The sequence below is a fragment of the Lethenteron reissneri genome, chromosome 30 (genome assembly GCF_015708825.2).
Source record: "Lethenteron reissneri isolate LAM-NWPU_2019-01 chromosome 30, ASM1570882v1, whole genome shotgun sequence".
NCBI lineage: Eukaryota > Metazoa > Chordata > Hyperoartia > Petromyzontiformes > Petromyzontidae > Lethenteron > Lethenteron reissneri.
Genome location: NC_083808.1, coordinates 2,501,647 through 2,529,188, shown reverse-complemented (window position 1 = coordinate 2,529,188; position 27,542 = coordinate 2,501,647). Strand labels below are relative to the sequence as shown.

The following is a 27,542-nucleotide window of genomic DNA, read 5'->3' as shown; positions in this document are numbered from 1 at the left end:
GGTGACTTGGGGACTCAATGGGGCCGGGACGAACGCTGCTGCTGCGGCCACTGCTGCCGCTGTTGTCCCAGCTGCTCCAGTTGCTACGACTATTGCAGCAGCAGCAGCAGCCGCAGCAGGGGCGGCTACAGGCGCTGGTGCACCTCCTCCTCCTCCTGCAGCAGCAGCAGCGGGCAATATTAAACCACAGTTCGTGTATCGACACGGCAGTGGCCGTGGTGTGGGCAGCATGGAAGGAGGAGGATGTAATGGGACGAGCGTGAAGTAGTGAGAGAAGAGAGAGCGAGCGGGTGTCTGGTGGGGCCTGCAGCCGCCGCCGTGGACGGGCTCGACACGCGGCCAGCGAGGAGGCTGCGGCTCGAGAGAGGAGGACGCGGGGGGAGACCATGGCGAGTGGGCGAGTGGGTATGTGTCACCCACTGCTACTGCTGCCACCACCACCACCACGTCCACCACCACCACACACACGTGGCCGGGCGAGGTGGGCTCGTGGGTATGTGTCACCCACTGCTACTGCTGCCACCACGACCACCACCACCACGACCACCACCACAACTACCACGACCACCACCACCACGACCACCACCACGACCACCACCACTACGACCACCACCACAACTACCACGACCACCACCACCACGACCACCACCACGACCACCACCACCACGACCACCACCACAACTACCACGACCACCACCACCACGACCACCACCACGACCACCACCACCACGACCACCACCACAACTACCACGACCACCACCACCACGACCACCACCACGACCACCACCACTACGACCACCACCACCACCACCACGACCACCACCACCACGACCACCACCACCACCACGACCACCACCACCACCACCACCACCACGACCACCACCACGACCTCGACCACCACCACGACCACCACCACGACCACCACCACCACCACGACCACCACCACCACGACCACCACCACCACCACGACCACCACCACCACGACCACCACACGTGGCCGTGCGTGAGCGCTACGCCCGTCCCCTGTGTAACGGCACGGACTGTGGATATTGACAGGGGTGGGACATCGACACACTTGGTCGACCACGGCCACTTGTCGGCCCATGGACTGTGGTGTTACAAGTCCAGGTATCTTCACGACTACGTACTGGATACACCTACCGGCTACTCGCCATCATCACGCACGGGCTATTGACGCCCTTTGACAACGGCCACTTATTGACTGTCGCTTACGGGCACAGGTATCCACCAAGGTATAGCACACCTTGACGTACTAGCCAGTGGCAGTGATGTTCAAGGGCAGATGACGTACACTCAATGGATATCTAGATCTTAGGATATACCTACTAGCACCTTAGCTGGTAGGGTATGGGCAGTGATACACATTGACACGTGCGTATAGTTAGTTGGGTTATTGCTGTACCCGCCAGGCATATTGACCTATTAACCTCCTCTTGGCAGTGATGTGCAGGTCTCTGTATCCGGGTATGGCATTAGCACACTGCTGAAGGTATTCGTAGTACACATCCGGTTGAATATACCGGCTGTGGAAACTGACTTACCAGTGCCCGGGTATTTATAACAGCATGTGTATATACCTGCTAAGAATATACAGGGTATGTGTATACAGTACCGTACTGGGAGACAAAGGCGGTCGGGCGTGGTGCTGACAACCCACCCCCTCGTGTGCCGTTCCGGCCTTCATAGGTGCTCGCTAACAGCACTTTCCCCTACAGTCTGTTAAGGCTATACGGGGGATCTTTGTCTTTGTACTGGGTATGGGCATACAGGGTATCGATATACTCGGCATGGACATTGATTTTCTTGGTACGGGCATATCAGTCATGGACAGTGGCCTACCTACTACCTACTATATGTGTCTAAATGTTAATTGGCTTCCCGTTTAACATTTGCACGCGCATACATATCGGTTAAGGATATTCAAATATTGTACCGGAATAGCTAAAGCAGAACAATGAATGGGTCACATTATCACCTTCGGCCAATATGCATGTGGGACTTCTTTCGCACCGTACGTATCCAACCGTGGAAAACCACTGCTGGATAACAGATATTTCGAATGCATCTAAAATATACGACTAGCGATGCGTGGCATAGACTCGAGTATTGTTCACGCAATACATGGTCCCGTGTTGACGAGAGCACGTGGATTATGCACTAATGGGGACGTGGAGAAGAACACGTGGACGAGAAAGCTCGCACGCAAGTTAGAGAGACGTCGCACATCGCCTTCATATTCTTGTTTTTTGTTCAAATTGTCTTGCTGTGGGTTTCACACCTGATGATGATTGCTTGTGTTGCAATCGAAACGTCGTGAGAATTTTATTGTTTTATTTGTATTATTTTATTATTTCCCTTCTCCGTGACTTTACGGAAAGAACCAAGAATATCAATCCCTGCAGTCACGAAAGCTTTAAATCAAAAAGTGAGTGTCCTTGTGCACAGGACACGTCGGCAGAAGGCCCGGGCGGGTTGCAAGTTAACGTGGTGGATTTTAAGCCGACGGAGGGACGGACCTCTGCTGAGATGGAACGATGGAATCGGCTGGTGTGCAGGCGCCATACGGGTTAGGGCATTGCAAACTGACGCACAATAGCGACAGCTTGAGGATGTCTTGATCCAGCGGTGGATTGATCATGGGTTTGACGATGAAATGGGCCTTGTGATGCATCATATCAACCTGCTCTGTAAGAACGTGATGGGTGTGATTCCACGTGAAGACAATGTGGAATTGTGTGTATATGGCAAAATCATTGTAGTACAGATAATTATTGGCAAGTAATGTATGACGTCTACATTTGTAAGACACATCGGTATACTGTATCTATACTGCAAGGATTGCATCACAATCATAATACTGTAATGTTTCAAAGCGTAATGTTGTAGTTCTGAGCACACACAGATAGGGACAAGGCCCTCTCCAGACTGCGGGTTGGTTACTGGGTTCATTTGATCACACGTCAGCACGCTGGTCAGTCTTGAGTTGGTGAAGTTGAGGAGCATAGACACGGGAGCATACATGTACAGCACAACAACGGATTTGTCATCGACTGATTTATTCGCAAGCTTGAATGTGTCTTTAATTTCTCGTGTTGTTCACTTGTTATGAGTAGTCACGCCGATTTAACCCTACGTTGGGAGTGTTGGTAACAGATGCACTAAAGACACCCCTTCGATCATTGGTGCTAGCAGCTGGCAAATCTGGACTCAAGCCCGTGGCCCCACTCCGTGGCACAGCAGATTCGTGCCATCGCACCAAGTTGACTTCCCAGCGGTGGACACTGGCACACCGCGGTGGTGTTTACCGTGTGGTAGGCGTCGGCGCTGTGCTGCTTGAGTTCAAGAAGTACCGTGGATTTGTGCCACACTTTTGGAAAACCCCAGCGACCAGCGGCGCTTGCGGACGTAGAGCACACACTGGCTGGTTGGTTGTGAAACCAGAACTCCTGTCACATGGTCATTTAAGGCAAACTTTGCAGCCATCTCCCGTTTGTTAAAGTCCACTGGCACAGAGGCATTTAACTTTCTAAAAGAAAAAAATGTAACGCGAATGTGCGAAAACCAGCAGAGCAAGAAATTCTGCTCTTGGAATATTTCTGAGAGGTTTTGTCAAAATGAAATCCGCGCCGCGAAAACACATTTATATACGCGACAAGTGGACATTCAGGACCCTGCTTAAGGGCACCGATACCGGCTCTACCGTCACCGGAATCCCGTCCTACATTTTGAAACGTGTGTTCACAACCCAACTGTGGTGGCGGAAGCATGTCGCGCTCTGAACCTGGCGTCCTGTGGTCCTGTGCTCCCTTCCCAGCCACGGACTGAAACTGCCAGCGAACGGTATCGAAACCGGTCCTTCCACCAAACCAGAACTTTGCCAGCTTTTCCAAAAATATGACCAACGTGGTATGGTGGATGCCATTTGTCAAGCAGTGAATTGAATGGGCTGAAAATTATTATTTCGAATTAATCGCTTATATCGTTACGATCGAAAACAATTATTTCGTGCAAATAAAACCTCTTCGGTTTTCCTGTGGTAAACAAAATGTGCGTGTCAAAAGGACTGTGTTGCCTGATTAAATGCCGGCAGGTAGGCAAAGGCTACACTTGTAACTCTGCTTGCTGTTACCCACGGGAGGAGGAGGGTTGATCACTCACTTCCTCTCTGCGACCTTAACTTTTGCATCGCGACCACGTCCTAGTGCTCAGGCTGCCTTGAATGCTTTTATTTTGCCACTTGCAGTGTTTGTAAAGAGACGCCGAGCGGAAATGTTCATGCATTTTAAAGCGCTGCAGCAAGACGATTCTGCTTGTGTATTTCCGCTGATGTTACAGGAGGACTGGGTGATCCTTAAATAATCGATGCTGGTTTTACATATTAACTTTCGATTGTGCATTAATTTGCAATACAGTATGCGTTCATTTTAATGATGTGGTGTCGTAAGCACTATGCAAGTCGGTGAGGGGTTGTTGGGGGGCGGGGGCTGGTGGGGGGCAGCTGTTGTTCCATTGAAGGTTAAATATTACATGCGCCTCGATTAATTATCACAAGTTTTTATTCATTAATTATATATATATTTGTTCTCATACCACGGCGTCCTGTATAAATGCACGTGCGATGTCTCCGGACGGCACTTTGATCGGTGGGACGAGATTCCATCTGCCGTTGAAGCTCTCGGGCAAGCTTCGCTCTCAGGTTTGCATTCAGGCCCTCGTCGTCACGATGCGGTGCAGTGTGGCTTTGCACCGCGTCCAAATTGTCCATTATCTAAATGCCTTCGTTCCGACGCTGCTGCTGCTGCTGCTGGTGCCGCTGCTCCTGCCAGAGGCTGAATTTAAAAGGGGTAATTGTTGCGGTCACGGATAAAAAAAAAGAGCCAATTAGGTGGTGAATTTTATTTAACAGGTTTACGGACAAAGCGACGAGATGGCCAGAGGGCATACACGGGTTTGTGTTTGTTAGAAAGTAAGTTTGTCATATTTAACCATGGCTTATCAGATGGATGTTATATGCTTATGAGCAAAATTATAACGTGCGATGCTTACGTCTTTCAATGTACGGATTCCCAAAGAGAATGTGCTTGAGGAGTGGTGCAGCAGTGTTTAGCTCGCTGTGTTATGAACTTTGTGATCTGACTTCTATTCCCGGCCACGGCTAACATCAGTGGCGAGCTATTTCTGAAACGGTACTGGGGACCCCCTCCCCGTCCTCCACAAACCCTCGGTGACCAGGATAGTGAAGTTTTGTCAAACAACCCCACATGTCCAATACGACGTGAGGTGGCCAAAATCCAGCAGTGGAGTGATAAAGGGCCGATTCTTAATAACGCAAAATTTTCGATTCAAACGGTCATTTATAGCAGTGCGCTATCATTCGAGCGTATTTCATGTACGCTGCCGTGGCTTGTCGGTGCGCCGAATAATAATTGCATCGATTTGCATAGGCGCTTTAAGTCGGGTGGCGTTTGTTGTCGGTCCAAGTGCAGTGGTACAACCGAGCTCGCGCTGCTGAAATCCGAGCGCCGGCGACGTATATATACACGTGGCAACCCGAGCCGCTATACATGCGCTCGGCACACGTGCTGCTGGCGTCGCGCGCTCCTTGGCGTTTACGTCGAGCGTTCGCAGACTCGCCAGCAGATTTCCTCAACACATTGCAATGTTGAAGCGGCACCTCCACTGACGTTCTTGGGCGAACGATGGCGATTCTGCCCACTTTACGAACGAGAAAAATGGAACGGGAGATTAGCGGTTGTGAAGCTGTTCAATACTGAAACAGTTGCATTGGCTTCCGAGGATGGAACGCGTCAATTGTAAAAACGCTGCATGTACCACCGTGTAAGATTCTCGCGGTTGTACGGCGTATCCCTCCGGTGTGTTTTCATGTTGCACCGCGCGCTGTTCGGCACGAATGTCCGACGCTTCACTCCCCGTGCCGGGAGTTCCTGAAGAAGTTCCCGGCTTGTGGAGTGAAGCGTCGGTCGTTTTGCGGAACGGCAAGCGGCGATACAACCAGAAGAAACGAACCCGAGAGCTGTTTTGCCGCTGACATTAAAGGCCCGCGGCTGTATAAATCTTATTTAACTCGTTAAAGCGTTTAACCTTTCGCGGGTGCTGCGATCATTGGCATCGTATCTCCTGGAAAACCGATCTGGCTGGCACTTGTTGAGTTTTTGCCACTGTTGGCTGAGACATTATGTAACAGTCTTGGAATTCCAACTTTCGTCGTGTAAATTTGCGTCTGGTTGTCGGTCGGGCTTCAGCACACGCAAGTCAGTCTGTCTCGCTCTCTCACAGGGGACTTTCAAACTGTGCTTGGTTTACTTTGAGATGAGTCTGTTAGGCAGTCATAGGTTGAATGCGGTACCTCCTTGAGTTTACATAACAAGGCGTATCGGTCGCAGTGACATGTGCGATGCGCCTTCGAGGTGATACGCGAACTAAAGGCGCTGTACGAAAACGTATTTATTATTTCGGGAGTGGTGGTGCAGTGGTCCAAACACGGTGGTCTGAACTCAGCGGCTTTGAGTTCGATTCCCACCCATTGCGGCACGTCAATGGCGATTGATGTCTGAACCAGTTCTACTCTCCAACCCTCTGCTCACCGACCAGCGTGTTGAAGTACGGCCAAATAAACCCTTGTGACTGACATGGCGTGGGGTGGTCTTAATCCAGCAATGGATTTAGAAGGGCTTAGAGTCATATTGTTCACTAGAGGCACGCTGTTTGATGATAAAGTAACAAGTCAACCCCCACCCGATTAAATGAATTGTCACGGTTCAGGGGTTGTGATTTAATTAAAGGATAGATAGTTTTTTGCCTATCCATCTTATTTTGTATAATTTCGAGTTTGTTCCAATTGATTTACACCATTTCATCCGTTCAGTAAGTCTACATGCAAACTCTGGCGTATTTGCATTTCCTTCTCCACGAATCACAAGTGACCAATTCTCATACACTTGATACGTTGCACATATTTTGAGCATAACAATCTATTTCGACCGATATTCATTAACACGCCTACTCTCCGAATAGTTGATGACAAGGCAGTCACTGTTGTCATCGTCTTTCAACAGCTAGGGGCATCGTCCCAGCTCTCGTGAAGGCTTTCTAGGCCCCAGCGTCACAGCAAACGCACACTGCTACAGACCGACAAGCGGACGAATCCACCGACCGACCCCGCCACGTCGCCCGCGGGCCAAGCCAGGAGAAACCGAGAGACGGGCATCGTTCCAGACGGCGCGGGGAACGGCGACGGCGCCACGAGCACGGGCGCCCGCGCGGAGGCGGAGCCATGGTGCTGCAGGAGCTGAGCGGGCGCACGCCGACCGAGGTGGTGTCCGAGGGCAACGGGCGGGTGTACACGGAGGGCACGGAGGGGCCCGGCGCCACCGACACCGCCGCCGGCAAGCAGGCGCCGGCGCAGGGCAAGCAGCCGCCGGCGCAGACCGCCGCCAAGACGGCCATCGTCCTGCTCAACGGTGCCGCTGCGGGTGAGCGAGGTGAGCCGCCGTGGGCACGCGCCGGTCGGAGAGCGTGTCGGGGCCCGCTGGCGATGCGTCCGTGGTGCCGCTCGCTCGGGTCGACGCGCCGCATCGTGACGTCGCACGGTGGTGACGACGGTGCCACCCAAACAGCGCTGCTGAGTAAGGAGACGGAGAACCACTTCTCCCCTGGTTTATGGCCCTAGGCGAGCGAGGCTTTGGGCACCGATTGTTGGCAATGGGCCCGCGTTTTGTTCTCGTGTGCCGTGTGTGATGCGTCTGCGGTGCAAGCCACCGCTTGACTTGTTGGCTGGTGACCGCGTCACCCAAACGACGTTGTTGGCGATGGGAAACCAGTTGGACCGACCTCCTCTCAGTCAACGAACATGTAGTAAGCAGCGTGGTGATGCGAGTGGAATAAAAAAACACGGAGGGACCGTGAGCCATGGCTCTTAGGCAGGGAACTTCCCAAGTAGAGTGCGTTGGTCTTCTATGACGTTGGACAATTGCCTGAAGTGCCATTTTATATACATTTCCTTTTAAGTCCATGTTATTGACGAATGTGTTGAGTTTTATTTCAACAAGTGTCTTATTCAGAGTTCACCCCGGAGCTATTGTGATTGTGTTGTAGTGATCATCATCGTCATGATCGTGTATTCTTCCCATTGTAAGTCTCCCAAATCTCCCTTGCTGCAAGAGACGGTTTCCCCTGGATCTTAACACAACAGCACTGTGATTAAGTTGCAGCAATCCTCATCACCATCGTCATCAACTATGTCATCGTTATTCTCACCATCATTACCAATAAACGTAATGATTTTCTTCAACGTCATCGTCATCATAATCATCAAAATCCCTGTATTTCTAAATCCTTTATATTAAGTTCGCGTGCTTGCTTGCTTAGGACCGTGCAAATCTTTCGGTCGTTTTTTAACCCACTTCCCGTGATCCAATCGAGCTGATATTTTCCACACATACTCGTTGTGCCAGACAATTATTGTTCGTGAAAAAAAATTCCCAAAATTTTACACTTTTTAGGCAAAAAAAAATGATTTTACATATATTCAAATAGAACGCATTCATGGCTTTGGCTGAACGTCAGAGTGTAAGAGCCCAGAGCGTAACCCCTCCACAGGCCGTGGCGGAGTAGCGCAGTTGGTAGCGCCCTCGCTTCCCATGCCAAAGGTCGCGGGATCGATCCCCGCGTCCTCCACAGGCGAATATATTTTTAAATCCTTTATGCTAAGTTCGCTTGCTTGCTTAGGACCGTGCAAATCTTTCGCTCGTTTTTTAACCCACTTCCCGTGATCCAATCGAGCTGACATTTCCCACACAGACTCGTTGTGTGTGCCAATTAATTTTCGTGAAAAAAATTCAAAATTTTACATTGTTTAGGGAAAACAAATTAAATATTTAATTACAAATTGCTTAATGGTGGCAGACAATCATCTGACCCATAGGTGGCATATAAAGGATTTATAGTGAAAAACTTTGTTTTTACGGGTTTACTTGTTCCCATCGCACATCTCCTCGGCCTGCCGCGTAACCAAAAACACTCTCCACTCCCCCCCCCCCCACCTCTATCAAAGTGTAAACCCCAGCGTCAGCCAAACCCAGCTACGAGGAGACCTCTGCCCAGGCAATGTTTGGGGGCCGCGTTCGTTTTTTTCAGCCGTTTCTGGCGCTAACTATAGAGCGCCGCCACACGCTCACGGCACCCCCAGCAGCGGAGCTGGAAGAGCGCCCTGTGGGGGGGGGGGGGTGGGCCTTCAACGGTTGCCGCGACAGGCGTGGCAGGCCTTCGTTTCTCCGAAACGCCGGGACGACGAATAAAAGTAAAGCAAAGAGGGCGGGCGAGTTGGCTGGGCCGGCATCCTGCGTCCCCTGGGCCACCTGCTCGCAAGGGAAAAGTTGGTGCCGTCTAAATAAAGCGTGGGGCCCCTTTATAAATGGACCACGTTGTCTGCATTTCCGTGTGGATTTTTTTTTTCTCGGTATTCTTTTTCCTCCCCACCCCCCACCACCCCCTCACCTCCCACCCTCCCCCCGCTGCCACGCATGACGTTCACAAAGTAAAACGGGCTGAGGCGGCAATGCTACGCCGCTCGATGGAATAGCGGCCGAGACTAAAGTCGGAGGGCTCGAGCCAACGGAGGGAACGCAACACGAGAGTGCGTCACTCGTGGAGATGGAGTGATGGAATTTGGCTCGTTTGCGGGTGCTTCACAGATGAATGCATTGTGGGACCACAAGGAACGGTAGTGGCTTGGGGGGGGGAGGGAGCTCTTCATCCAGTAGTGCATTGATCATAGCTGATGATGATGATCACTTCTCTGGACTGCGTAAACTTGTGTTGCGCATGCTCCCGGCCATCTCTATGCAACACAAGAAGCGATTAATTTGACAAATTTAACAAATAAAAAAATGTTTCGAGGCCTCAGATGAAGCGCAATCTCAAAGGCTGTAAAATAAATCTATCTCGTTCTCTCCGCTCTGAATAAGGGCTATTGCCTGTAACATCAGCCGACCATCTATTTCTCTTCGTAGGGCAGGGTTAACAATCTTCCGCTTTCACATGGCGGGGAGTTGATGAGGAACGTTTATTTGTTCATGTCGAGGTTAGTAAGTGAGCCACCGGGCGGCTTCAGGAGCAGCCTCATGGTCAATAACTGAATTGCTCTCGGAGAATGAGTGGAGTGGACAGCGGCATTACAATATGGTCCGCTGCTTGAGACTCACAATCGCCTGAAGATTCGTAGACTTGCGTGAAGACCCACGGACTCGCGTTGAGACCTCGTGGACTTGCACAGAGACTCGTAGACACGTGGAGAGACCCACGGGCAAATTATAGAAGAGGGCAGTCGCCACAATAGAGGTTTATTTTGGTTAGATCGCATAAATATAAATCTGTCGTTAAACCCGCCACAAACCGACAATTAGTAAGGTTTGTCACGTGAACAAAACATGTCAATTTGTTACTAGTTCAGCACACCGGTGTGTAAACCCACAACATTAACAGTTCGAGTACCGCGACGTTTCGCCGGTAATTCAAACCAGCCTCGTCAGGCGACAGCCAGAAGGGCGGTGGCATTACTGCGTGGGCCCCGGGTTTGTGACTGGTGACTGCAAGTGGCACTTTCGGCTTACGCAGGGAATGTTTTTTTGCGTGTGCACGCTTGAGCCCCGTTGCCAACTCGGTTCTTTCATCTTTTTGTTCCAGCGCATAAAAGGTTTGTTTTATATTGCGGCAGGTTTGTGTTTATTCTTTGAGTCACAAGTCCAAGTGGAATCCCGCTCAGTTGAGTTCTGCAGAGGCATTCTTCCCCTTCCCCACTGATGGCCCAATGCCAGCGGTGGATATTCCCCATTTTTTGGGGGAGGAGGGCGGAGGGGGGAGGCAATCGCATTGTGTGATTGTTGACATCCCACAAAGTAGTGCTCGTTTTTATCGACCCCACAACAATTATGAGCTGGTGAGATGCTAACTACCTTGCCTGGTATACAGGAGGTCGTGGGTTCGATCCCGACCCTGATGCCTGAATATTTGGAGTTTGCATGTTCTCCCCGTGGTTGCGTGAACATCTTTTTTCTTCGTGTCCTCCCGGTTTTCCGCGCCACATTTAGAAACATACGCTTAGAGTACTTGGCTCCTATACATTTCCACGTGATAAACCACTTAATGGAGCTACCAGTTGTGGTCAGATCGCTTCTGAAAAAGAGCTATACAGCTCAATGGGTCTTACCTGGTAAAATAAACATAGTTTTTTTGTTAGTTTTAGTTTAGCGCGGGAGTACATTGGAGTCTAAACATCTCTTGTTATCATGTGGACGTAGCGATTGGATGTCCGTGTGTTTGATTAGTTGAGACGAGCGGTCTCGTCTTCACGCGTTTGAATGAATGTGGAAAAACGGAAAACCAATTGCAACGTGGACACCAACAAGCACAAGCCGGTCAATGAGCTAAATTTGTTGTCAGTGTATTATAATTAATATTTTTTATTATAAATAATAACGGATGGATAGATGAACAAATGTAAGTATCGCAGTTTAAACGTCCGACTGCAACATGGAGAGATGGACAGTAATGTTTTGAATATTTTTTTTTTATATTGAAATGGAAAATTCTGTCTAATAAAATTACTCGGTTATGGAAATTACAAATAGTATATTCCTAATAAGCAGGTGAATTAACAAACGAATACGCCTTTGAGATTCTCACATCCCGCGAGCTCACCCCGCCGATACCATACCCGCCCCCGCCAGGTGACCGACAGGAAAGTCCTGGCGCCGATGGCGGCGGCGGCGGTGGCGGTGGCCGGAAGGTGGAGGGCGTAGAGCTGGCGGAGGTGCGCAGCGCCCAGGAGGAGGACGCCCTGCTCGAGAGCGGCAGCCAGGCCACGGAGAGCGACGACGTTGGCAGCACCGAAGTTGACACGCACAGCACCCACAAGGAGTCCGCCTTCTCCATCGGCATGCAGGTGCTGCTGCCCTTCCTGCTGGCGGGGTTCGGCATGGTCGCCGCCGGCATGGTGCTCGACATCGTCCAGGTGAGCTCGCGGGCGCCGGGCGTCTTTGGCCGGAGAGTGGGGTGTGCGCGCAGGCGGTGCAGCCGCACCGGGGAGGAGGGCCCAGGCCCCCGGCCTTGGGAAAGGGGGTTGGGGGGGGGGCAGTTGGACGAGCGTTACCAAGTTTGGTGTCGAGGCCCGTGGACTTGCATGAAGAGCCATAGACCTACACACACTGACAACGAGACGCATCGGTAAGCAGAGACTCGTAGGCTCAAACAGAGCTGCGTAGACTCGCACAGGTATCCATAGTCTCGCACAGAGACCTCTAGACTTATAAAAAGGCTTGTATTCGTGCAACTGCGCCAAAGCCCATGAGCTAGAGGGGCCCAGATGACAGGCTTTGAAGAGTCGGGCAAATTGTCCGTGGGGAGGGGAGGCACCCATTTAAATCCTTTCACCAAGGCTCATCCTAACTGCAATATGCTGCTGGGTTCGGTGTTAATCGCTGTGGCTCATAGAGCCACACTAAGGCCACCAAAAAGTTCAGTCAGAACTGTAGCTGTTGAGTGCAGGCAGTGCAACATGACCTAGAAAAGGGGGTGGGGGGGTTGGGGATAGACAGAGGGGTTATGGGCTGCGGGGGTCTTCGGGGTACGGAGAGGAGAGACATTTAAATAGGGGGGTGGGTGCTTCATGTTGTTCATTGGACCATGACCTTCGACGGCAGTGGGTTCCCCATGAGACCATGGGGGGGGGGGGGGGGGGCAGGGAGATAGGTATAAGTAAAACCTCAAAGCCTAGTGAGAGCACATTGAGTCAAAAAGTCTGCAAGTGAGATGTAGGACACGAAAGGCATACAGTGCACCACACGTGGCACGAGGTCAAATCTGATAATGGATCAATAAAAGCGTACTGCAAACATTAGTAAAATAAGATTAAATAAAAATGCCTTTCCGCGTGTGACGTATGTTCACATGATCCAAGGCGTGAAGTGAGTTTTCTCGGCGTGCGTGTATGTACGCATGTGTGTAGTGTGGGGAGTGTAATGGTTCGCAAGCTGCATTCGATTCCCGCTCATCGCCGCACCAGTAACGATTATCTGAACTGGTCCTGGCCCTCCCCTAGGTCGACTCAGCCTCAAATGAGTACCTGGTGCGGTGTGCAAACATCACCACTGGGGAGACAAAGGCGGTGTGATGCTGGCCGCCCACCCCCATGCTTACTGTGCCGGCCTTCATAGGTGCTGCTCGTTAACAGCACTTGCCCCAACACTCTTAAGGCTATACGGGAAATCTTTGTCTTTGGTGTGGGGAGTGGTGGTGTAGTGATTGGCGTGCAGCGCTACAAACCTGGCTATCCGAGCTCCATTCCTGGCCACGGCTAGCATCATTGGTGAATGATATCAGAAGTTCGTACCTGGACACCCACTCTCAGCACCTGATTGCGGCATGCAACCGTCAAACGCGTCCGGGGGAAGCGTCGGCCACACCAACGCCTTGTACCCAGCGTCAGCATTGATGGGTGCTTGCCACTCGCAGTCTCGGAAACAGGGGGGGTCTTTGTCTTTGTTCTGGTGATGGTGGTGGTGGCGTTGTGAGTGCTGTCGCAGCTGGGGAAACTTGACTGTGTGGGGTCATAAAAGCAACTACGCTTGGGGCTCATTCCCCTTTTTATGACTTTGAGGTGAAAATGTTTTACAACTGTCACTTAATGGGTCACGCCTTGAACTTCGTTTACCTGAACTCTTCAGGTGAAGGCTGCTTTTAGACGTGCCAAGTAACCATCATCACAAAATAACAAGCTTTACAAACGCTGGAATAAAAAAAGATTGTCGAAACGTAACCCCTCAAGTATCAGTAAATGTTTTATTGGAAGTGATTTGACGTCAAAATGCATGTTACCGGTGACTCCTTTGAGACCCGTTGCAGAAGGTTAGCCCAGTCGTGACAAAGTAGGTACCACTTTTAGTGGAAGCCAACATTGGTTGTCCAGTGGAGAGACCCGCCCCTGTCAGAGGAATGTGGACATTCCCTCTTTTGGCTCAGGGCTGTACACAGGAGATGAGCATTGTCTCATTTGAGCAGCAGCATGAGGAGACCACTAAGCTGCCCTCTTGAGGTTTCGTGTTAATTGGGTTTCAGAAGGCATTGCAACAACAGCCCCTCAATCCTACGTAGCAATGTGATGGTCTGATGTTGCGTCGACCTGCGTTGAAGTGGTGTTACCATCGTTCCAACTCACTGCACGATGAACCTGGCAACCTGAGTTTGATTCACCTGGGCTGTGGCAAACATCGGTGGTGCGCCATATCTAAAACCAGTTCTGGGCTGCACTCCCCATCACCAACGTGCATTGTACAGCATGCTGAAGTATGATAGATAAATACATAATCTCCGTGAATGAAACAGCGTGGGGGCGAAGCCAATGACACCAGCAACGGATTGGCAACGGGCTTTTTGTCAATAGACGTCGTGTTAACACGTGACACGCGCAATTCACAAAGCCCGAGGTGGAGCACGCCGGCTACCCGAATTGAAGTCGCCACACAGCCCAGGCTGCTACCTCCATCGCAGACAGTGTGGCTCTGCAATGGAGGTAGCAGCCTGCCTGCCGTGCCTGGTGTTGTTTGCAGGCGTAGATCCCGGCTGCCTATTGTTAAACACGAATGGGCTTTTTCTGTTGGGGTCCGTGTCACTGAATCAACATTTATTCATGAACTGTATTTGGTTGTGGTGCATTACAACATCCTTCCCTCTCCCCCCCCCCACCTTTGACGTTAAGGTCTCACCGCAGTTGTTACATTGCCCTGTGGCACCCGTGTGCTCGCCTCCCTTTGCAATCCCATTGGGCTCACTGGGCCATGGCCCAGACGAACAAAAGTGAATAAACGGAGGCGAAGACACGCGGGTAATCGCGCGCGGTATTTCGGGACACTCATTCCATGACAGATGTCAACAGTTTCGGGGGCGGTGCAGTGATTTGTGCACTGTGCACTGTGCGATGAAGCCCGGTCGCTTGAGTTAAATTCCTGAACGTAGACATCATCAGCGGAGAGCGATGTCGGAACTGGGATTGCATGCCCCCCCCTCTTCACCAACTCACGCTGACCAGCGTGGCGAAGTATGATCGAACCACCCGATGACCACTCGGTGTGGGGGAGGCCTTATTTTCCTCTGGTTTGACAGAGGGCTGTAATTTGATATGTAACATAGTTAAACATTGAGTATATTTTTGTTTATTATTTCGTAAAATATTACTATACCAAAAGACAGGCACATTACTACTTAATCATCAGTCGACATTATCCATTTTCGCTCCACTGCTAGATAAAGTTCTCCCATGTTCCATCACTTGCATGGTCCTGTGATGCCTGGTTCCATCTCACTTGTACGCGCATCAGCTGACCTCACCGCTCTGTCTCCGCCGTGATTTCCCTTCCCTTACAATTAGCACGGTTGGCTACGTACGGTGGGAAAGAAGTTGCAACGTGCATACACACGTGCGTCCTCTTTGGCGCGTTCCCTCTCTTGCCTTCCTTGGCTGCCATTCTGTCACCAGTCTCGCCCATCGGCCCTCGTCCCTCCACGCGACACCTGCTGCCCAACACGCAACGGGCGACAATGGATCTGCGGGGGGTGGTGGTGGTTATGATTTGATTTAACTCATCGGCATGCTGGTAATTGCCTTGCAGCAGTCTTGCCAGAATGACACTCTTCCAGCGTTAGCGAACGAGCCCCCGACGTAATTATCGGTCACGTGGGCGAGCGACCGATGTGCGCAGACGCATTTCCCCTTGTGCGGTAACTCGCACGCGGTTGACAGTTGCAGTTGCCAGCAGTCATCGCGAATTTAAATCCTGATTATAAGAACAACAACAAAACACATTACTCGAGTATTCTTCGAAGTTGGCGCGCGGACGGTTTGCTGCTAAGGCAGTTTATTGAGTTTAATATAAAAAAATTCCTCCGTTGAAGTTTAACAGTGGAATTTTTGAAAGTACTTCTTCGGGATTTTACAGTTGTGCATTTTGAGGCTTAGCTATCCACCGCCGAGTTAATGAGTCCCTTAATGAAGGCCTGTGCCCATTGCCTGTGCCAGGCCTATTGAGCTTTGTTCATTATCATCAGGGCCCCGCGTGCGAGTGACTCAGATTAATGTATTAAGGGTTTAATTTATTTTAGCGTCTCAGCACAAAATGACCCTGCAACCCTTCTAATCACATTAAAATAAAACCAAATAAGCATTCGCAGGGATTTCACACATTTTTTCCCATCAGTTCTGTTATTCAGTAATATAAACCAAGCTTGCACGTCAGGGGATCATTGATAGATACTTTCTATTTTTTTACGCCCATTTCGAGTTAAGGTGGCGGGGTGAAGCCTCTACGGTCTTTACAGAGGAGCCGTATCAGCCGTGGTGCATTGCATCTGGATTCTGGAGTGGATTCCGGTCCCGCTTACTGCATTTGCCAGTCAGCGGACCGCATGGGAGATGGGTGGCGTGTCCTGCGCGTTTGAGTGACGGGGATTTTATAACCCGGAAAGGTGGACTGGATGAAGCCACCTGGACTTTGAGTAAGCCACCTGTACTTTGAATCTGTACAGCCACGGGCTTCAAACACTGTGAATGTCTGGGCTTGATAGGGCAACTCCACGTGTTGTGGAAATTATCCGTTCACATTGTCACGCCAGACTCTCCAGTAAATTGTAAACTCTAAATCGCATGGTATTTTTTTTCTGAGCAGACTAGAATCAGAATCTTTCTTTAAAAATATGAAGTACGTAACCAGCACAAGTTCATGACAGTATTAGCTCATCAATATTTTTATATGAGAAATATTCAGTCCTGTACATACAGGACGTGAGGTTATAATAATTAACGAATTAGTCGGTGATGCTGTTGTTGGCAGTGGTGCAAAAGGACAAACAACAAAAAAACACGTTCGTCAACACGGTGACCTTAAACGGAAAAAATATAAAAAATAAGACGACGTTTCGGGCAACGGGCCTTCACATCAAATAAATAATTTACTTGATATTGTATTTTTTTATTGTATCCCCTACATACAGTGTTATTAATTAATGTGTAGATTAAAAAATAATGTTGATACTTTATTGAAGAATTACTGAGTACGTTGACAGCACACCTCCGATCAACATCGTTGGCTAGGTACGGTGCGTCAGAAGTTCATACATACCAACATACCTGTCAACCCATACGGTTTACCCCGTACTCTTCTACAGGGAAATTGAGTTTTCATGCCCATACGGCATACAGCCGTTTCAATACCGGAAACTTATAGCGTAGTGTATAGTGTAGTTTATAGTAGTGTAGTATATAGTAGCATCCCTGTCAACCCACACTGATTACCCCATTTTCTTGTCCAGGTAAATTGAGTTTTCAGGTCCACATGGCGTACAGCCGTATCAATACGGGCAATATTTTTGTGTCTATTTGTTTGTGTTTCTCCCTTGTGATGGGACCTTTGTAGGATGAACGTTGAGAAGGACACAGGGTGACCAATAAGGTCTGACTTGGGCTGTAAGAAGGTAGGCCCTGATAAGGGGTTGACAGGTATCTTATTCATTCATACAGGTACACAGTCATAGGTATTTGGTATATAAGCATTGCAATTTCCTTCATACATTCAAATGCTTTTTTGATAACCAGGTGAGGCCCCACCGAGGTCACCTTTGTCTTTCCAGGTGAACCTGGGCCAAGTGGTGCAGGAGCCGTGTGATTAACACGTCAAGAGCAAGAGTATAATTTATCTTAAACCCTGTTCATATAATGAATGAATCGGTTATAACAATGCAATGTGGAATTTAAAATCTCACTTCGTATTTCAATGTAATTCATCGTTAAATCAAGGTGTAAGGTGTTGTCTAACAGCGCTTTGATTTAAGTGCCAATTCCAAGTTGCGAAACCTCTCCCCACGTATGAGGAACGCCATCAGAATTCAGAATCTGTCTGCTGGAGGAATTGGATGAGCTATGCCAGTCTGATTCACATATCTCTCTTACTCCAGTCGGGGCGAGTCAGAACGTTTTTCAGTTCAGTTCATGTATTACGTAGAGCCCTGTGAGCCATTCGGCTCTTGACTCGGGTGCAACCGCAACAAACAAAAACATGAACAAGGAACATCTTAAAGTGACTACGCGCAAACAGAAATATCCAGGAAAAAACAGCAAAGTCTTCCAGAAAAAGCACCGTATATCAATGCTGTATTACAACGTTACAACAACACACAATACAAACAAAATAAGATAGGAGGGCAACCTATAGGAAAGGTAATCAAACCACTTTACAAAAAAATCAACAAATATAACGAAACGTTTTTATCTTACCAGACAGGTCAAACCCACTGAGCTATTAGCTGCTTTTTCAGACGCGACCAGGCCACGAGTGACAGTTCAACGAAGTGGCTTATCACGTGGACATTTATAGCACCAAAATAACCTAAACGCACGTTATGGAAAGAACAGCTTCTAAATGTCGCCAGACGTCACGTCGGAATGTTTTTTTTGGGGAGGGGGGGGGCATCTTAAATCGCCAGGGTTTGAACGTGGGATTAATAAACCAGACGAACCGGTTCGGAAACACCCCCCCCCCCCCTGATTTGTTAGAGGCATTCGTATCGTGCCAAACGAGCAACACGGTCGCTACCCATTCTGTTTGTCGCTCCAGCCTCCCCCATTGACGCCGTGTGGCTCGTTGGTGCTCGTTGGTGCTCGTTGGTGTTGTTGGTGGTGTCCCGGCTGTCTCTGGCGCTTGTTGTTGTTGTGGTGGTTGCTTGTCCCGGCTGTCCCTGCTGCTGCTTGTTGTTGGTGGTGGTGCTGTCGTTCCGGCTCTCCCTGGCGCTTGTTGTTTTGGTTGTTGTTGGTGGTGCTGTCCCGGTTGTCCCTGGTGCTTGTTGTTGTTGTTGGTGTTATCCCAGATGTCCCTGGCGCTTGTTGTTGGTGATGGTGGTTCTGCGTCTCGAATGCTGCTGTGATTTCCAGCCGTGAGAGTCAATGAGCCAGAGCAACAAGTCAGTATGCAACCTAAAGTCGCAAAACGTCAGTCCTACCGATGTATTTACACGGCCAATAACAGTCACTGACTTGATAACCCACAGTCATTTTAAACTCTTATCACAAAATTCACTCTTAATGGCCACGTCAAGCAATTGAAGCCACTAAAGTTGAGCCACCCCACTGTGGGACCGACGAGTGAGATATCTGATCTGGGCTTGTTGGAATTGAACGCAAACCCCCCTTCTACACCAATGCACATTTAATTTAAATTACATTTTGGTAAAGCATCCCAAGACGTGATTGCATTTAGACGCTCGATCAATTGAAATTGCTGATACGCTGGCGTTTGCGCTCAGATCGGCAGTCTCGGTGGTTATCTTTAATTCCCCGACAGCTCCGATGTAGACCGGGGGTAGATAATCGCATTGAGCTGTCACCATCCTTCACGATCCATCGCAGGATAATGAAAGATGGAGACGTCTTGGGGAGGGCTTTAACCACGGCTGATGATGAAGATGATGATCCCACTGTCAGGCATGAGGGGAGATGCACTTTGCGTTCAACATCAATCCATATTTACACCCACGTGACGTACGACGGTCATGGAAAGTGCATGCCATGTACAGCCCTTCGTACATCTACCTCTGCACGAAGGCTTCGCCCGCGTCCTGTCCGTCATGGGGGCTGTTTGAACATTTCTTGTCCAAGTTGGTCCGTGCAGGTCGCGCTGAACGGGGAACACCCACGACCAGTTCGGTTATCACTCGCCACTGATGTTTTAACCGTGGCCGGGAATCGATCTCGGGTTTGCAAGGTTCACCGCGCGGCGTGTTTAACCACCGGGCTCACCGTGGGGACCCTAGAAATTGGCTCCGTCGGCACGACACTCTGTCGCCATCGCTTTGTGTTGTGCGGTCGCAGTGATTGTAAGTAGGAGTGCACGGGGTTAATCTGTCGGCGTCGGGGCCGGGGCTGGCTCGTTTAGATCCGCGTTGGGGTGTGAAATCTTCACTTGGGGATCAGCGCAACAAAGAGGCTGTTGAGACCTTCTTAAAGTGTAAACATTTCGCTAGCTGTAAGTGGGGCTGGTACACTCTGTTATACGCTCAGCTGCGGTGTGAGCAGGTTATCATCACCCACGGGTTATCGATGTGGTCACGCGATCTTCGTCGCCCACGCGCTTTATCGTGAATCTCCGCCTTGCGATTTTATCGACGGGTCGTGTAGCAATCGCGCGATCGCTCTTCTCGCCGGCCGCAGCGGCCGTTGTGAGTTCCTCGCTTTGCTTCCCAAGCGTGCTCGCGGATTGCGCAACCCTCACGGCCACTGGGGTCGCTGCACCTTGTCACCACCCTCTGACTTCTGGAGACACGTCCATGACCAGTGCCTTCCACCACCACCACCTTCTTCCGTTCCCCGCTTTCTCTTGGAGTTCAGGAAGAATTGAACTTGTCGCGCTCTGTCCACCTCATCCAGCCACCTCATCTGTGGTCTGCCCCTTCTTCTACTGCCTTCTGCCATGCCAAGCATCGACTGTTTTCGCTCCAGCACTTGATCTCCCCCAACTACATGACCGGGGATCGCTGGCTCTCCGGATCTCCGGCCAAGATTAAAACATTTGAACCCCATCGCGTGCCACTTTTCGCCCTTGGGCGCGTCGTGTTTTTCTGCAAACAAATATTTAGCAATTAAAAACGATTACGCAAAATTTGCGATATTGCGAACATTCCTTCTGCTTGGTCCGAAGCGTAAAGTCGATAATCCGCTTAAGGATTTACACTTGCATATTTGGCATCTAAACATATTTATGGGTAGTCGCACAAACTTACAAGCGGCCACGGTTGTCAACTTTAATTACTTTGGAATTTAGGCGGAATACATATTTATGAGTGGGATTGAAATTTCACTACCAATAATAATATATTTTTTAAAATCAATGGAGAATTAAAGTAATCTGAAATACTGTCCGGGGTAGGCTTAGTGCATCGGAGACGCCACTGCCGCCCTCCATCCTCGGCCGGCATCATCTCAGATATTCACTAGGCGATGCCTAAAGACGTCCACTAACTCACTAACCGAGCCTGATAAATATACCCATTGCCGATCAACGCGCTTTACAAAACGCGCAGACACCGGCGTGGGGATCTCTTCATCCAGCAGTGGATTGACAAAGGGGGCTGTAAGTTAGTATCATCATTATAATTTTTTTTAGTAAAACTGATCTGAATTGAACAAAGGAAATTTTCACTGCTGCTGCTGTTGTGGGTGTTGCTGCCCGGTGACGTTGTTGGCCGGGGCCAGGCCGCACGTGCCGGGCGCACGTGCCGGGCGCGGTTAACAAAATAGGAAGAGAGCGGCGGGCGGGCGGTCGGGCGGGTGACCGGCAGATAAACCACCGCTGCTGTCCGGAAAACAAAGACACGTGGCCTGGCAGGGTCGGGCGCGACCTCACCCAGCGAGCTCCGTGTCGCCCCGCGTCGCCCCGCGTTATCACCTAATTAAAAGGAATAGCGGCACAGGGACGGGGCGGTGGACGGGGGGGGGGGTTACGCCTCTTCCTACCGACCATGGACACCGACTAAAGTATAGCAGCACACCGGTGTGCCGAAAATAAGAAGGTTTTAAATCGTCGGTGCATATCTCACCCGCTGTGATGCGCGTATCAAAATAAATGAACGTGGGTCCTGCGGGTTTCTTCCAAACAATGCCCTGACATTCGAAATCCTGGGAGCGGATTTTTTTTTTTGGAAAGGACAGGAGATTAAAAAAATGGTGAGCATTGTTTTTATAGTTCTAACCTGGTGTGACCCAGGTAGGCCACCCTCGCAAAAGAGGCAATGTGTCACGCGCCTCAACGGGCCCTCTATCTCATCCTCTGGTTTGAAGAGGGCAATACTCTTTAATCGCTTTATAAAACTCTCAGCATTACTCATCCCCAAAAAAAAAATCGTCTGCCTAGCCTCCTAAAATTCCAGTGGGCGTACCGTGAAGCATTCCTTTTGCCGCCCTAACCTTTCGCGCAGTTAAAAGCTGCACAAGGGACGGTGACAATAAATTGAAGGAAAAAAAACGAGAATAAATTGCGAACGGTTGACGTTTTCTTGTTACCCCCCCCCCCCCTTTCATCTGTTTGCTCAGTGGCTTGTGCGGCCACGTGGCGTGGGTTATCGGGTTATTCGCGATGTGTTTACCCAAGCGCCCTCATTAAAATAGAACAACCGGTCACTGGCGTGCAGGTGTATCCATCAATTTGTGGTGCACGCCCTTCGTAAAATAGAAATAAATATTAAACTGCGACTGACATAAACAATTACGTGACTTCCGCCCGCCAGCCTCGTTTTTTTTATTGCTGCCCCCTCTCTCCGTGCAAAAAAAATGATCTCATGTGTTTTTATTGGCCTCGGTTACGAAGAGATTATGCAGGCAGCCACCTCAAATGACAACTCAGTCATCGCTTTGATGGGGAGGGGGTGCGGTATGAGCCGCAGAACTGCGCCAAGTGTTTGAATCAAGAAAAAGATGAATCAATGGGTGAAATGCAACATATGAAAAATTCGTAAAACTTCAATAACTTCTGAGACTCGTCATCTGCATCTCTCTCTGTCTCACCAGCAGAAACCCATATACGGTGTCAAATAAAATTAGTTTGAAAGTTCGTTTTGTTTAACCAGCTGAGAATTCAAGATACTAGGATGGAGTCTAATTTGCAAGAGTGACCTGGGGGCATTAGTCTGCCCGTAGGGGAGCAATGATTGTCACGTGTAGGCCCAGTTTAGCAACTTGTGGCTAATTTTGGAATTTGGAAAAATTGGAATCCTGCTTACATCTGCAGCGGCGCACTGATAAAATGCCTCCGTGCCTAACGAACCGCTCTGTTACGTAACATCGACTCTCACTCGCTTTTATTTTTATTATTTCATTATTTCCTTTCTACGTGACTTTACCGAAAGAACCAAAAAGATGAATCCCTGCAGTCACGAAAGCTTTAAATTGAAATCTCACTCGCTTGTTTGTACACCGTCGTCTATTGCGAGCGTTTGCCGACTGCTAATTGTCTAGGTTTTGCTTGCGTGGTTGGGGGCGGTGGGGGGGTAGAGAGGGGAGAACAGTCCTCGCCCGGTAGCTGCGTGCCGGCACGCGGAGCGGTATCTCGTATCGATCGGAAGGTTTCGCCGTGCGATTGGCGTCGGCGGCTGCTTTTGGCAGGGGATCAAGTGTGGCGTCGGCGTCGGCGTGGCGCTAAGCTGCCGCGTGGTGCGTGTTGTGGCATTGCCACGTCCGCGATGCCCCACGGGACTTACGCTCTCATCGCTTTGCCGGGTCACATGTCCTTCTCTTAACCGGGCAAGAGCCCATTGACAAATATTTACCCCGTTTCCAGTTCGCGTCTTTTATTCCAATGAGTGCCGCTCAATAATACAATTGGTTTTTATCCCTTTTTAGTGTGTCCCCACGTATGTGTGGATCTTCTCCGGGGTTCTCCGATTTCCTCGCACTTGCCAATCACTCATGAGTTGGACTGGCCAAACGGCCCAGCAGCGCGCGCCTGATTAAGGGTCTTGACACTTTGACGTTTCTCGGTAAATAAAGGACATTATTCATATTGTTATTATAACAGGGCTGTACGAGCAGCACAGTCGTTAGGACAATATACTATGAACCCGACTACTTGAGTTCGATTCCCAGCTATGGCTAACACTAGTGGTGAGCAACATCGGTCCGACGATCCACCGTTCACGAACCCGCAGCGGCTGCGTGGTGAAGTATGGTCAAACGAGGCCCTTGACCGAGCACGCCACGGGCAGGCCGACATGTGGCAGTGGATTGACGGAGCACTGTAAACTTTATCTTGATGACGGTGCTTAACGGTTTCCCGGCGAGGTCGTCAGCCACTACTCCGCGATCCACGTTCGTCACCCGAGTTGGGACGCGTGGACAAACAAAATGAAAACACCCCGAGTGGAGAAAGATCATCGCCTGACAGCTGCGCGATCGGCGAGCGTTTAAAGTTTACGAGCGCCGGGGAAGGTATCCGCAGGCTCTGGATCAGGTTGGCTCTCGCGAAGGCGTGCGATTGTGTAACGAGCGGGCGGTTCGGGGTGGATTTCCACGTGGGCTAACGCGGCTTTGGGCACGCGGGAGCAAATGGTGCCTCCTCATCCCACATGAGAGGGATTAACCTAATCGCCTGTGCGTGCACGCTCGTGTGTGTGTATGTGCGTGCTTTCGTACGTGTGCGTGTGTCTGTGTGCTCGTGCATGCTCGTGTGCGTGCGCGTGCGTGTGCGTGCATGTGCGTGCGTGCGTGCGTGCATGTGCGTGCATGTTTGCCCGAGATGAGCTGTGGCTCAGTGGTTAGCAGTTTGCGCCACCAACCCGGCAGATGGAGTTCGATTCCCGCTCACAGCTGACATCAGTGACGAATATCTGAACCAAGTCCTAGGCCTCCTCTAGGTCTTAAATGAGTACCTTGTTCGGTGTGTAAACATCGCCAATGGGGAGACAAAGACGGCTGGGCATGGTGTTCGCCAAACCAACTTCCTCGTGTGCCGTGACGGCACTTGCCCCACCGGCCTGTTAAAGGCTATACAAGGGGACCTTTGTCTTTGTGCGTGCCCACGTGCTCGTGTTATTCCATTTCCCGTGAATAATAACAAGAGAATTTCGTGCAGAATTATAAAAGGACGTGAATAAATAATGAGCTTCATTGAATAACCAACATTGGAATACGTCTAATCAATCGTTGGCGGGAGATGGGATCAGGGTTTTGCGTTGGCGCTTATTCCGCCCCCCCCCCCCCCGTGTCCATTTCTCATCCCTGAGCCTCCCCAGTAGGGTGTAACCTGTTAAATCGACGTTGCTGCTTAACTGGGTATTATGGATAACAGCCATACATGAGACACTGCCGGACCAAAATTGTATTGAAACATTTAGCACAACCTATGAAGATGAAAAAAATGAGATACAATTTGTTGTTGTTGAAATATAAAAAAAAAATCCGTGTGTTCATGTTTGTTGTTGGCTTTTCCCCCAATTCTATCTTCATTTCGCTCGCGGCATCATGCAATGAGTGAAAGCATCAATTGGCAACTCTCATGCGGCGGTGCGGAGAACGACCCGCAGGAGCAGATATCACAGAGCTACCTCTGAGATCCCTTCAAGTGACCTCTGGTGCACGCAGTAAGAGGCACTGCCATCTGTGGCAGGGCACAGCAGTGTTCATTGCATGACAGTCAGAGCATTGCTTGCAATTCTCCGGCACGAAACCAAATTGATTGTGATGGTGCTGTTTGTACGATCACTGGTGACCGGGCTGAGACCACTTCCGCGTTACACTTGAGAACCCGGTTTAATAATTATAGGCAGCTGCCTTGATTTGAACTCGGGTTGTAATGAAACCCAGTTGCCTGCATTAAACCCGGGATCTCAACGGTACCAGTTCAGCGCTGTGACCTCTGACCTACCTGGCCACTTCCCCTTCTGAACGTTCTCAACGCCGACATGTGCACGCCCGAGGGAACTCGATGATTTAATTTTAACGTCTTTCAAGGCAGCTGCCGTTTGGCAGACGGAATGAATCGGGAACGAGTTGGCGAAAAAGTGGGCAGACGTGGCAGAGAGCGGCTTTGCGTCCACAGGCAGAGCAAACTGGGTCAATGCGCGAGTCGCACGTCGCTCGCTCGCTCAGCGGTCGGGGCGTCCCCACATTGCGCCGCGTCCTCGCAGATATTGATCGGCTCTCTCACTTGGCTTGTTTGGGGGCAAGATGAATAGCGGTTTCCGTGTCGCTGTTTGCTTTATTCCCGCGCGCAATCGCTTTTAGTGCGTAGCCGGAGCAAAGCCGAGCGGCGGTCGGCGGCCTATCGGAATGCTGGCGTGCAACGTGTGGCGTTGTGAGAGGGAAAGGCGCAGCCCTGCAATTGCCGCGCTCAAGCCACCGTTGGCAGAAGGGGCCTGCAACTCGAGGGAGCTCGAGGCAGCCCAGCGGCGTTCAACTAAATTGAGTAGTGAGGAGTAAAGAGCGGTGCAGCAACATCGATTGTTGTACTGTACTTTGGTCTGTGCTCTCCCAACCTTCAACAACAACAACAACCCGTACCGACCAGTGCGGGGGCCAAATAACCCCCACGTCCTGCACAGCTTGGGAGGAGGCCCTCATCCAGGAGTCGATTGACAACAGAGTTGTGTGTGTAAATAAAACAAGTATCATCCTGAAGCATAACCAATGAAACTCTATTCGATTGATATGCGGCTGCTGTGCTCACAACACGAGGAATCTCCCTCGCGAGACAGCCGGGCAACCGATTCGACGGGACCATCCGTGCAACGAATCAAAATCAACTCAAACTCGGTGGTAGGGTTATACCGTTACATCCGCGACCGTTAACGCACAAGCGAGCGAGCGAGCCTACGGTCGCCCTCGCAACACGCGGCACGGCGGCGTGCGCACAGCGAGCCCGCGTAGCGGTCGGCGAGCAGCGGCGCCCTCGCAGATTTGCTCGTCACCGCGTCCCGCGCAGCCGTTGCCGCCCTGCCGGGCCGCACGGTGCCGACCACCCGCAAGCGTCGCGTCTATTTTGACGAAGCGGCCGTGCAACCCACACGGAGCTGGCTGTCTCTATACATAGCCCGGTGCATGTGTGTGCGTGTGTGTGTGTGCCAGTGCGGAGTGGTAGTGTAGTGGTTAGCGCTGTGCTGCACTACGAACCTGGCGACCCGGGTTCGATTCCCACTCACGGCAAACACCAGTGACGATTATCTGAGCCGGTCCTGGGCCTCCCCTAGATCGACTCAGCCTCAAGTGGGTATCTGGTGCGATGTGTGGACATCGCCACTGGGGAGACAAATGGTGTTGGCCACCCACCCCCTCGTGTACCGTGCCGGCCTTCATAGGTGCTCGCCAACAGTACTTGCCCCAAAAGTCTGTTAAGGCTATACGGGGGTTCATTTTATTTGCGCATGTGGGGGAGTGTTGACGTCGGATGCTCACAACAACTAGCGGATCACTGGGCGGCTAAAATTGTACCACTGCAAAGTGATACAGTGGGGAGCACAGGTGGTGTATCTGTCCGTCATCTCGGTTAACCCGTAACACCTCCGAGTTTGACACTTCACGTGGCAGGCTCTCTCAGAGGGTCTCTAGCCCTGCGTGATCGCCATGGTGATGTAACTGCCACTTAGTGGAGAATGGTGGTTGTTGTTGTGGTTGTTGTGGTGTGTGCGTGAGTGCGCACACCCACGGTGTTGCCAACTCCCCCTGGAGGTAGCCTGACGTCGCTATGAAGAAAATTAAAAAGTCATCTGGAGCAGTGTGCCTCAAACTGTTTGGCCCGCGGATCACTCGGCCGATGCAAACACTTGCGTGCACCACACAGCCCCCCACCATGGTGACAAAACGCATTCACCTGTCTCTAAATACCAGGAATACTAAATTATTCATATTTACCTGAACATAAATTTTTTTACACCATTGGAACCTCATTTGCCAGTAAAAAATTGTGATAATTGGTTTT

The 27,542-nt window shown here is 50.5% G+C and overlaps 1 protein-coding gene across 4 annotated transcripts in view; it reads left to right on the top strand.

The window, feature by feature from the left end:
• The window catches only part of LOC133349395 (solute carrier family 41 member 1-like), a 61,153-nt gene continuing 33,611 nt past the window's right edge, over positions 1–27,542 (top strand). The window contains exons 1-3 of one of the 4 annotated variants that reach the window (XM_061562784.1): positions 1–405; positions 7,098–7,523; positions 11,769–12,052. In XM_061562784.1, the coding sequence (XP_061418768.1) occupies positions 7,316–7,523; positions 11,769–12,052 (492 nt within the window). In that variant the 5' untranslated portion in view covers positions 1–405; positions 7,098–7,315. Of the gene's footprint in view, positions 406–1,108; positions 1,129–4,666; positions 4,718–7,097; positions 7,524–11,768; positions 12,053–27,542 lie in introns of those variants that run through there. The other 3 variants (XM_061562787.1, XM_061562786.1, XM_061562785.1) reach the window with 3 other exon arrangements.